The following is a 13,281-nucleotide window of genomic DNA, read 5'->3' as shown; positions in this document are numbered from 1 at the left end:
ACCAGCCTAAGCCATGCCAGGCAGAGGTTTCTTCCCAAGTGAACCAACTGCTTGGCTTCAAACCCCTGAAAGAGGGACTTTTTGCTTGGAAGGGCTGGCACAGATTTAAAAGTTGCAAGTTGCCTTCTTATTTACTTCTCTCCTAACTGAGAAGCCGGGTGGTTGAGTGGATTATACTCAGACATTCACCTGGGATAGCAAGAGGATATTCTTCATTCTACTGCTGCAGCATCCAGTCAGGAACTGCTCTGCTGCCCTTTCCCCTTAGATTCCAAGTGTGTCACTAGTGTTGATACAGAGCCCTGCATCGAGAGGGTCACTGTTGGCATGGTGGGGCTGCTGCTCCAAAGTGCCCACAAAATAGCCTAGAATTCATTGTCTCTCTACAGTTTCAGAGCAAGACTGGTTGCTGAAAAATGTGAGGACTAGTTGAAATAACTGCATTAGTCCCAGTGCTTAAGTCTCTTCAATCTCAAACTGACTTAGACCTTCTGACTCAAAGGGTGGGGTGAAATACTGTGTCACTGACATTGAAACAGCATTTTCTCTTTCTGATGTAGTGTCATTTATAACCTGTCCTTTCTCTTTAAAACCACATCCCAAGTTATAGACCGTTTATATAATTTTATTCATCACATTCTAGGAGAGTGGTTTATATCCATTGTTCATACACAGAAACAAATGAAACAATCAGATCTGATTCTCCACAGCATAGTTTTTGAAGGAAAAAGAAAGAAGGAAAAAAGTAATGTAAAATAACATTACCACTCTTGCAAACACCTTGGAGTTTGTGTCAAGTGGCATAATCTCACTACAGCAAATTATCACAGATCCTAAGGTGCAGAGGAGCAAGTTTTGCACTTTTAATAAGTGAGATTTGGAAAGTCAGTCACCCTAGGTGCTTTTGCATAAAATGATCTCCTTCTGGTTGCACAGAAAACCAGACTGCGCTTCCCATCACACTACCTCCAGCTGCAGCTGAGCTCTGCATTAGCACCTGCCACCAGCCTTCATCATTTCCTTCACAGTTACTCTCTTCATAAAGAGTCCAACAACATGGAGCCCTCGTATCAGTCTTCATTTCAAACAGCCTCACTTTAACTTCTGGGCCCAGATTTTCTTCTCATTTTGCTGTGTTTTGCAGCAAAAATAAGTGTACTAGCCCTCGTTTAAGTGTGCTTTGTAGCCCAGAGACTGCTCTTTTCTACTTTGTATTCTGAAAGACTAGCTAAACACAATGATATCAAACTATATTCTTGAAGTGATGCTGTTTAGAGCAGACTCTGCATGTTTTGTGCCCTAAGCAGACAGCTCTGCTCAGTGTGTTTGTGTGGAGCTGACCAACAGTTTGTGCCAGTTTACTATTCTTTTCCTTAGATCCACTTTGTCAAGCCAGATATAAGCTTCCCCAATCAGTGTCTTTTTCATAAACTTCCCTCCATTGGAGACAAGCAGAATCTGTGAAAATAATTATGATAATTGTTATCATCATCATCAATGTGCACAGTAACATAATACTAGCAAAACAGGAAATATTCAGAAATGTTGAGCTCAAATATTCTCCACGCAGAAAAGAAACACTGACCATCACTTTTTATATAGTCACCTCTCCCTTCACAGAAAGCCTTGTGAAAATTGAATCTTCTCCTGCTTCTGTTTCCTTATCATGAGACGTAGCAATTAGAAGATGACAATCTTTAATATTAATGAGCAATTTGTTCACCTGCTGGTTACCAAAGATGAGCATAAGGTCAAGTTTTAAGTTACATGATAAAGTGCAAGTGCAGTAGAGCTCTTGTTAAGTCTGTGGAAGGCTGATGCAGACTCAGTGTACAAGGCTCTCTGTGCAATGTCATCCAACCACATATTTTCCAGCTGAAGAGGTTTGTGCCATGAAAGCAATACACTTTTCTGAAGGACTTGTCTCATTCTGAGGATCTATAGGGTCATTATACATGTTTCTAAGAAAATGTATTTGATAATATTTATAATTCATGGCATGAGTTATAGTTACATATTCAGAAAGATTTAGCATTTCTTATTTCTTAAATAATCAAATGAACAAGCACAATGTGAGTTTTTTGGGTTTTGGTGTGGTTTTTTTTTATTTTGTTTTTGGTTGTGTTGTTGTTTTTTTTTTTTTTTAACTTCCCAAGTTTTTCAAAAAGAGAAAGAAATAATGAAGATCTGCATTTCCATGACAAGATTAGTAGCAGGTTTGTAATATTCACTATTACTGAGCAGACCTCAAGAAGAAACAAGCAAGGGAAATGATAACGGGAGGAGGCTGTCACTCTCCATGTGAACCAGCAGGAGAGAAAAAAGGGCATTTTGTTGTTTGATTTCAAAGATCTGCACTAGAAGAAAAATGACAGAACACAAGGGTTTTGTACTCTGCTGAAACCACATGGCAGTAGAAATGTAACAGATCTGTAGAAGAACTAGAATCAAGAGCTTCACCATTTTTGAAAATTTTCCATTCTTATTTGCAAAGCAATGTAAAAAATGCAAACTTTATATTACAAATAAAATAAAAAATAAATTTCAAAATAGAAGAAATGCAAATGTTTTCTAGAATAGGCTTCCTATTTCTTTGTCCAGTTTTGATATCAATTGGCAACCTGGACAGCTTAGGTACCTAATGGCTACTAGTCAACAGGTTTGAGAAGGGAAAACTCTTAGGCACTGAACTAATAGGAAACTAATAGGAAAATCCATTCATCAGAAAATGTGTCTTTGAGGAAAATAGGAACCCTGCCTCCACCACTGATGGCTTTCTAGGTCCCTAGTTTTGGTATTTGCTGAAGAATGAACTGCACAGAAGCTGGGAAGCCAAACCAGAACATCTGTGAAATTTGTTTTTCTGGGTTTTCCTGATTAGCCTTGCATAGGACATTGTGTATTTCTAATTGCAGTGAGCCAGGAGCCAGAAGCTTCATGCTTTCCAGAAGGGTCCCAGGTGAGTTGCCAAGGAACAGGGAAATCAGTGAAGTGAGATAAAAACTGCCAGGGGCTAAGGAAAGTGCCCATCTGAAAATTGTCAAAATGTTTTCCACAGAATGTTTTCATTCTGAGACAATCAAAAGCTTTGGGAAAAAAAATAAAATCCAATTTTTCGTTAGATCTGTCCTTGCTCCTTCTCCCTATTCCTCCCAGATGGAACCCTAGGATCTATCTTCTCTAGCTTGTGTCTCTCATCCTTGCTTCCTCTGTGTTCCAGGCCTTAAATTCCAGTCTTGTTATCCTGTATCAGCTAGTCTTAGTTTCTAAGCCCCAGGGATTTTTTTTTCTTATTTATTCCCAATACTCTGTACCAGACAATTCAAGGTTTTCTCAATTTTGTTTTTTTTTTTTTTTTTTTTTTTTTTCTTCAACAGCCCATGGTCCCATTTTTTTGGCTAATATTCACAGCTCTTGATTTTTACACTGCAGTCCCTTGTCTTAATTTCTGCCTCTTGTTGGTTCTCATAGCTCTTTATATTGTATCTTTTATTATTATGTTTGATCTCATCTTACACCCTTTTTCTGATCTTATTTTCTCCCATCATCTTCTAGTTCCATTTTTGTTCTATAAATTCTTGGTTTGTTTAATTTCCCTCTTCCCTAAATCTCTTTGGACTGTGTCCATCTCTGTGCCCTAAATGTTCATCACTCAAATTCAGCATTCAAATCATCCTGGTTCATGCATTGCCATAGAAACAAATCGACTGTTGAGCTTGATGAGCACATAGAAACAGATGTACTGAGTCAGATTAAAGCTCTCTCCAAACAAATATTTTGCTTCCAAAAGAGCAGAGGGCAGCACATATGGCAGCATATAAGAGCAAATCAATTAAGTAGTTATACTCTCTCAAAATACCTACTGAGGTCTGTGGACCATTGACTTCTTGAGTCACAGGCAGTAAGTTTTTAACAGAATTTGATGTCTTTCATCGGAAAATTTATCCTTTTATTTTCTCTCTATTACTTTTTCTGTGAAAATATTTAGCACATTATATAAAGGCAATATATTTTATGGCTCAAACTCCAATTTTTATTTCACTTTTCTCTTTGTTTTAAACTTGTTCCTTGATACTTTTACATGATACTTTAATGGCCTTCAATCTCTTTCTTAGCTCTGGTGTGCAGCATCAGTATGTATCATAGAATCATAGAATATGCAGAGTTTAAAGACATCAATCAGGATCATCGAGACAAAATCCTGGCCCTGTGCAGGGCGCCCCAAGAATGGCACCATGCACCTGAGAGAGTTGTCCAAATGTTTCTTGAACTCTGTCAGGCTTGGTGCCATGACCACTTCCCTGGGGAGCCTGTTCCAGTGCCCAAACACCCTCTGGGTGAAAAACTTTCTCCTGCCACACAACCTAAACCTCCTTGACTCTGCTTCAGGCTGTTCACTTGAGTCCTGTCATTGGTGACAACAGTGAACAGATCAGTGCCTGCCCTTCTGCTTCCCCTCAGGAGCATGTTGAAGAACACAATGAGGTCTCCCCTCAGTCTCCTCTTGTCTTTATATTATCAGAGTTCCAGAGGAAATGTTTTCAAGTCTCAGGCCAACTGTTCTTATGGGTATGTCACCCGCTATCTTCCTCCTTAAATATTGATGGATTATTTTTCCTTAGGACTCTGTGAATTCTTTACTGGTCTACCATATATGGTTTCCTCTTCAAACTATCACTGGAAACAATTTTTTTTTAAATTTGCTTTTAAACTTTGGCAAGATCACTTTATTGATCACTTTAGCTTTTCCCAGAAAATGTCAATTCTTAAACTGAAAAGCAGTATCTATTTTAGGGGTCTTGTTTTGTAAGTAACATCCATTTTGATTGCAATGTTAAGTAAGGATACAAGCAATAAGCATAATGTAGGCACCTAGTCCAGACTACTTTTGTCACCATAATGTAGCTGTTTCATTCAGGCTGCTCTTACAGATTTATAGGTTCGTTAGCTGGATGCTGATGTGCCCAACAATGCCTTCCACTGACTCTTAAGGCTGGCATGCAGATACCCCTTGAATTTCTTATCGCTCTCCACCGACTGGAGGAAGCCTGAACATATGGTATATGTGTTCTCTTCTGATGTGAAAATAAATGAAGGTAGACAAATTGAATCCAACCTGTCTTAAAAAAAAAAAAAAAAACAAGTCTGGCCATATGACCAAATCTGTCTAAGCAACTAAAACACAGGAGAGGGACTATTTCTGAACCAGCTCCTTGCATCATTTGATGTGTCACAGACTGACAAAAAGTCAGCTCCAATAAAAATGTAACAGAGAATATCTGGCTTGGCATAATTACTGAATTCTTGGCAGAATTACTGAATTCTCAGCATCTGAGATTATGACCATTGTGTCAAATTATAGGTACCACAACTTTTAAAGAAGTTGGAGAAATGGAGAAAATGATAAAATTATTAGGTGTTTAGGCAAAAAGACATATCAAAGAAATTTGATTGACTTAGCCTGGAAAAGTAGAGAGGAGAGATAAGAAACAGCCTTTCAGTGTAAACCCTATGCTTTTTAAATTAAAAAGAAGACAAATCAGCTTTCCTTTGTACTTTGTAAGGCTACTTAAGAATAAGGGAACTTAATTTAAAAATATGACATATTTAATTTTGATATTGCGCTAAAATTTCTAAACACATAGAAAATTATTCTTGGAAGGCATGTATAACTCTCTACTCTGGGGGATTTTAAGAACAGATCAAGCCTAAAATTTTCAGACCTGATCTATAAATACTCTTCCTCAGTGTGGTGTGATGGAGTAATCCATCTTTTAATGTCTCCTCTAGCCTGATATTTCCATTATTATATAACCGTGTTACTTTTTTTTAGTTTCCTCTGTTCAGCAAACAACTGGGGTAGAAGATTGAGCTCAAATGCACATAGCACAGCACAGACAACATCCAAAATTAGGATTTAACAAAATGCAGAATTACCTGAAGAGAATGCCCAGCAGGACTCAAGCTAAATCTAAATGTTTCATTGAATGAAGGCTCTCGGTCATGCCTGCATACCCTGGTTTTCTTCTTAATTACTCTCTTTTGGGTAGAGATATTGACAACATACAGCTTCACATACAGGTCTGGGGAAGAATAGTTCAATTTGTTAAATACAGAAGCTTTTAAATAATCATTGTTAACGATTTCAGCAGAGGGGAATTTTTGTGAAAAAAATGATATTTTACAAAGTCATATTCAGTTCTCATTCACATGATGTAGAAATGGACTCACCCAACTAAATCCACAGGAATTATTTTGTGTTTATAATACTGTCATTAAAGGAAAAAATACCTCGTTATCTTTATCTATGTATGAAAATATAATTATGAACATGAGATTTTTGTTTTTAAAAAGCTTTTTCACAAAAATATAATCCTCTACGTTTTATACTTGTTCTTTAATAACCTGGAAATTTATGATTTTTACTAAAATTAAAAGTGGATTAATTTTTAAAAATAAAAAGTAAACTAAAAAGAGGATTGATTTGAGAGTTAATTTGCTTCTACAAAATGTTTTTACTTTCATAAAAGTTGCTCATAGGAGAAAAAAAAGCACTTCAAAAAGAATCCTGTAGAGTATGTCATCCTGGCTAAGATGCAATTTTCTTTTCCATTTTAGTGACAATGCTAAATGACTTAAGATACAATCTACTTTATGTTTTCAAAGTATCATGAAGCTGTTTTCTTAGTGATACCTGGAAGATGATCTGGAGATTTAAATTTGTATGTGATATTTCTGCACTGGAGGATTTCTACTATCAGTTGTTCTCCATCTGTCTTCATTTCCTTCTTTAATGCAATCTTGATTTCACCCATAACCTGTGTTTTACCTGTAAAAGCAGAAAAAACAACCCTTATTAATATAAAAGGAAACCAAATGTATCTTTCTAACTTGGAGAGAAGTGAAAATTTATGTTGGTTTTTTTTTTTGTTTGTTTGCTTAATTTAGTTTTGGTTTTGCTTTTTTTTGTTGTTGTTGTTTTTTTTTTTTGTTTGTTTAATTTAGTTTTGGTTTTGCTTTTTTTTTTTTTTTGTAGTTTTTATAGCTTACTTATAGCTCTTGGTTTTAAGTCAGGAGTGTAAGGATAATGTATAGCTTGGATGAGCAAATGGCAGGTACATGCTATACACTTGTATAACTAGATTATATGCTTCAGAAGATATTTAGAATGTATTTGCCTCAGTGGAGCTTTTTTCCCAAGAATAGAAATTTCTCTAGGAGTCATTACAAGTCACATAACAGTCACTGCAATTCACCTTTTCAGAAACATTTACTACAAGATTCTGAAGTTATTTCATTTAAAAAAAAAAAAATAAAAGCAAGAAAAGGTGAAAGAGAACTTTCAATGGAGTGTTAAAAGTAAGGTATTCAAAGGCAATGAAGTAAAGCTGGTGAAGTCAGCACTTCATTTCACCTTCCTACATACATGGAGCAATATCATTCTCACAGTTTAAAGGGATGTGCTTAGAGTGACCTTTAAAAGTAAAGGTAATTTCTCTGCTTATGTAAGTAGAAATACAGGCCCATTATTTCTACACCTTATGGATTTCTCTCTAAATCAGTTCAGAGATGGAGAGAAGGCACAGAAAGAAATGCAGACAAAGCTTTTTTGCCTTTCCTCTGCCTGTCCTCCCACAAGCCTTTCCAGAAGCCAGGCAGAGTGCAGCAGAGCTATATCTTCCAAATGCATAGGGTGGTGGGAGCAGAGCATCCTCACCTCAGTTCTCTCTATACTAACATCATGTCATGGTGAGGGTTGTACTTCTGCATCTATTGTCCTGCCACTGAAAATTTAATTTCATCTTGCTCTTCTCTTTAGATATTAGTTCAAAAGAAATCAAACCATAAACCCTCTGGGTTTCTTTATTACATAGTTCCTGGTGCCAGCAGGCTTTAACACTTTACTGGAAATTCTAGAAGCTTGTGACAAGATGTTGTAAGGTGAAAAGAAACTCTGCAGAAAATAAATAATTATGATACATCTGAAGAAGATTCTCAATTAAAGAGTGTTAAATTGCCAAGTGGCATGCAAAGATTACTTCTTGTATCACAAATGTGTAATCAAATTTGAATAACACTCTCTAAAAATGGAAGCTTCTGTTTCACGTATGTCAATTCTTTTTTTTTCCCTACTTAAAATAGTTTGAGACATCATGAGTAAAAGTGTAATAACAAATAATCACAACTACAAACTGTCCCCTAACTCTTCTCAGAAACCAAAGCTGGAATTTAATATAGTTACAGTCCATAATAAATTTGTAATTCAGCTTCAGCTGGGCCAGGTTTTCTTCTATTTTTTCTAAGGCGTGAGAAGACCTGTTGTTAGGCAAGTAATTCTTTAACAATATTTAATAATCACAAAAACATTCCTTTAAGTCTGAATATGCAATAATAGCATATTTTCCTGCTACATGATTATGCAAATATACTGAAGTCTTCATCTGATGGTGCCAGCAGAAAAGACCATTGGTAGCTGGGATGAAAGAAGGAATGACATGGCCAACAATGTCCCTGTTGTTACTCATTATATCCCTGGTGTTATAATGCCTTTTCCCTGAAAAGTGTTGAGTTTCTATTAGGCCCATCTTGGTTAAAATGTGGATTTTGAATGACTTGAAGGAAAGACAAAATTTTAATGACTTCTTTCCTCTGTAGATAAAATTCTCAAATTTCAGATGAAGACATGACACACTAGAAAGGTGCTTAAATCTAATTTTGTGATCAGTGTTGGTTCTTGCACTGACTCCTGGAAACCTGAAAAAAGCCCAGCATGGACAGCTGTAGGACAAACCTAATATTAGTTTCAGGACATTTTTAGTTAATCACAGGCTTTTCTGGAAAATGCACTTGATTTTTTTGTTTATTCTCTCTCTGTCCTTTAAGCTCTATTTGCATTAGTTAAGACCTCGTCTTGATTGCCTTAGTGCTTCCTTTTTCATTTAGGTGTGCATTAAACTTGAGATGAGGTGGACTGGATGCCACTTGCGATGCTGTGAGCCAGAAAAAAGGATATATGCTTCCAGGAAAATATATTTGAATATTCCAACACTATTTCTCAGCATCTGGACTTTTTCCATGGACTATTCTGTATCGCCTAATACTCTTTAGGACAAGAAATCCTGCTTCACTGTTTAAGCATCTTGGGGAAAACAGCTGCAAACTCATGAAGGATGATAGCTTTCTTGTGCTTCCATACTAATTTTCATTTTGTACACAGCATGAGTGAAGGAGACTTAACACCAGCCTTATGACACATGGTACTGGAATAAATCACTACTTTAGAACCCACCAGTTTTGTAGACTCAGAAGGGATTCCTATTCCTTTTATTGCTTAGCTTTTCACCCTTTCTCATATATGTTCATTAGATATTTCCTTTGGTGAGTGTGCAAAAATAGAGCAGATGTGCCCTGTTTTGTGGAGTTGATTGTTTAAATGAAAATGAGAAATATAGTGATGAAGGGAATGGTTAATAGTGAACCATCTAAGAGCTGGTGAGAGTTCACAGTGGGCTGAGCTGGACGTGAATGTGTCATGTGTTTGATGTGACAGAAATAAACTTCCTCAGGGTGTCATGGGATTGGATACCCCAAGGATTATATTGGTAGGAATAAATCAAAATATACAGCACCCATTCACAACCTTTTGCCTTCTTATAGAAGTTTAGAAAACATCAGTCATAAGTGATGTGAGAATGGAACTGATTGCAGGTATTTTGGTACATTGGATGACAATAAATGCTACAATACAATTCTGAAAATGAGATAGTGCATGTCTTTTTTAGGGAAGTATTAACGTGGTTTCCCAAGGAAATAAAAAAAAAATAATTTGAGTAGTAAAATTTTCCTCAATAAAAATTATTTTCAGACGGAAGAGGTGCAAAACCAGATTATCACAGTGACAAGGAACCATATAGTAAAACACTAAAAAAATTACTGTCTAATTTAGTTTAGAAAACAAGGAGTGAAAAAGAGACATTTTACAGTTCTACTACACTACAGTAAAAATTGAGAAGAATGAGATGTTTACACTGAATTAGTGTGATAATTTACCTGTTTCATTGTCAAATGCACACTTACTGATATACCACAAGAGGACCACAGTCACTCACAGCATCGTGTTCACTTTTTCAGCATGCCAACTGTAGGCAAACAATTCTTAAATATAACTATATCTGTACATAGCATTAAAAACATCCTTGTTTTGTTGTTTTGATTTTTTTAATGACTGCACACCTCTTTTTAGGGGACCAGTTTTATTAATAATTAATTAGCAATTAAAAGGAGGTGGTTATTAACTAAATTGCTACAAGGTATTTGAGAAGTCAAGAAGTTTAAATTTGCTGTGGTGATGGCAACACCAAAGCTGTTGTTCTAGTAGAAGTGTTACATTCTGCATTGTGAAAGGTAAATTAGTTTTGCTATTAGTTTTAATTGGCTGCTGTTGTAAATCACAGGATGTGTCATGTGCACTGTTGTTGTCAATTCCAGAGATTTATAAGTATGGATTGTGCTCCCATTCCTTTTTAATCAAATGCCTGCTGTCAAACGGAATTACTCAAGACAGAAGTAAGTAGTTACCACCCATCATTCCGTGTTATCAAGGCTAATTCGGCAATGCATTAAATGAGCAAGTAAATCTCACTGCAGAATGGCAGGAATTTTATTCAGTTCAATTGTCTAAATGTAATGTTCTGAGATAATTTGAACTTTTATCTTTGAATAAGTTGAATTGCTTTCTGACATTGACTATGTATTTTCACATAGATGGATAATGTATGAGTAGGTTAAAGTTGGAAATTTAAATATAAGATGCCTAAACGCTGCTAGTTGATAAACATCATACTTGAGTGATTTCCTGAATGGACGCCAGATGGCCAGAAAACAGAATCAGGAAAATACATAAACTGACATTTTGTTTCATAATTGTGTAATTGATATGGGCCCTCCTGTTCCAGAAGAGTGACTGGGGGGTGCTAGAGCAGTGGAATTGAACATTAAATACAAGGGGAAAAATATTAACAAGTATTTCCCAGCATTTTTCTTTTTAAAGTTATTAAATCAGAGGAAGGCCCTTCTAAACAGCTTCCAGAGATATTGGCCTACTGGAGAGATGCATTATCTTCTTAGGTCTTTATCTGTTTTGATACACTAAGAGATTAAATTAATGTACCTCTGAGGGCTTTGTACAGTGTTTATTGATAGAATAAAGAATTTTTTTGGATGTACTTAACTACCATTTGTCTCATAAGTATTTAATGGCTTGGAATTGTATAGTTATCTCTAACATGGTGTAATGAGAAAAAATATATTCCAGAATCAAGCAAATAAAATACTTCTATGTAGCTGTACTTCTTAAATAAACAAAATCTTGTATTCAGCTATGTTAGGATAAGTTTGTAATATCTAGAGAATTAAAACATACAGTAGCATGTCATCAAATCTAAGTAATCCGAGATTCCAATCCAAGTCTCAATAACTTGAATTAAAATAAGGAGCAAATTACAGCTTTAAAATATGGGACATGATTTAAGACAACACAAAAACATGGGTGCTGTCACAAGACCCATGTTCCTTAGTAGCTTTCTGTCTTCTTAGATTTCATCTCTCAGAGACAGAGTTAATAACATCTCTTAGAGTGGATTTAGTAACTGGGATTGGGTTTTCTGTGGCGAGACTTTGATTGTGTAAACATGGACAGAACTTTGGAGTTTGATCCCAGGAGAAAACACAAAGTCTTATGAAGGCTGATGAAGACCTTGCCACTGTCAAGAATGTCTCCACAGTAAGCCATGAAGTTTGTACAGATGGAATTTTCTGTCCAGCACAGTGATGTTGTCCCAAGAAATATGTTTCTGCTGGATTCCTTTAATGCTATTTTAAGAACCAGAACTTTGTCCTCCAGCAGACAGCTGTGCTTCAGTAAAATAAGATAACATGCTCTTAATGCAATAAATAATTCAGTATTACTGCAAATAGTAGGCTATATATATACAGCATATAAATTTCAGTATTAGAGCTAAACAACTACAACTGAAGGTAAAGCAAAAGTACTCAGTATAATTTTAAACGTTTATATATCAAGAAGTTAAAATGCCAGCCAAAACCTTCCATTCTTTTTTAAGCTACTCTTTCTCTCTTTTTTATTTTTTTTTTTTACCATCACACAAGTTACTTGCAGTACCAGCTGTTTGCATTCATGCTTTTCATCCTCTTCCTTGGGCATGAGATACTGCCTAAGCTACTGCAAAATAATGATGAATAACCTTCATAAACAATGCTTCCCAATGTTTACAGACCCCAAGTTTTTCTGTCCTTGTGGGTTTTTTTATGTCCTTCTTTTTTTCTTTTACCTTTTGCATGCATATTTCTTTCTCTATGAAAATTACCTGTTTTCTCTTGTAGGCTGGTTTTATATTCATTTTTCTTCTGCAGTAAGAAAAACTCAGACATCTAATACAGTTTTAATACTTCCTCCTTTCTCACAGTGCTTTGGATATATGTTGGGATTACTACCATGGGTCTCTCTCAATAAATATGGGGTTGAATATGTTCTGAAATTTATTGCTCCTCTTGGAACTGGATACTCAGTTTGCTCCTCACAGTGCAATCAACAGCTCATGGGACAGTATAAGCTCTTTTTCATTCATTGGTCATTCTGTGCATGCCTCCCTTCCATAGGTTTTATTAATCATTTTGAAAGGAAAATGCAAAAAAATTCCAAATAAAATAAATGAAACTGAAGCTCAATTCTGTCTGTACATTGATGGCATATGTAAAAACTTTTGATCTGAAGTAATGTGATATGTGGGAAAATAACACTGATACTTCACAATATGCTCAAATATGAAAAATAAAGACATGTACTCGTACCAATCCAATTTCAACCAGCTTATTTCTGTTGTGTGACTTTCTTAAATGTTGTAGGAAAAGTGAGGCAGTGGGAAGAGTATAGTGAAGGCATAATGTTAGAGGAGGTGAATCTGAGGAAAGTTTCACTGGTGTCAGAAGTTGCCCAAGCCAGTAACCTGAATGACAGTATAGGGGATCAGAGGCTTCCCCAGCAAGATTTTTTTTTTTTTTTTTCCCCAGTAATCAGACTTATGCCTGTATCATAGAGATATTTGGAATAAATGGAGGGAAAATAATGAGACCTGTAAATATCAAATTTAGGTGATCAGAAGTTACTCCACAGATTGATTTCAACAATGCAGATGAACACAGAATATCCATGTTCATTTGAGTGGTAGTGGCTAGAGAGAGAAAGAAAATGAAGTGAGGGAA

General features: G+C 35.8%; 1 protein-coding gene across 1 annotated transcript in view; it reads right to left on the bottom strand.

Annotated features, from left to right (window-relative positions):
• Positions 1–1,317: 1,317 nt before the first annotated feature.
• Positions 1,318–13,281, bottom strand: part of LOC131591802 (protein piccolo) — a 309,295-nt gene continuing 297,331 nt past the window's right edge. Inside the window, exons 25-27 of the mRNA XM_058862865.1 lie at positions 6,695–6,829; positions 5,938–6,083; positions 1,318–1,458 (exon numbers count right to left, since the gene is read on the bottom strand). Coding sequence (XP_058718848.1) covers positions 1,318–1,458; positions 5,938–6,083; positions 6,695–6,829 — 422 coding nt within the window. The remainder of the gene's footprint in view (positions 1,459–5,937; positions 6,084–6,694; positions 6,830–13,281) is intronic.

The sequence above is a fragment of the Poecile atricapillus genome, chromosome W (genome assembly GCF_030490865.1).
Source record: "Poecile atricapillus isolate bPoeAtr1 chromosome W, bPoeAtr1.hap1, whole genome shotgun sequence".
NCBI classification, from domain to species: domain Eukaryota; kingdom Metazoa; phylum Chordata; class Aves; order Passeriformes; family Paridae; genus Poecile; species Poecile atricapillus.
Note: the sequence above shows the minus strand (reverse complement) of the source record. Positions and strands in the feature narration are given on the sequence as shown.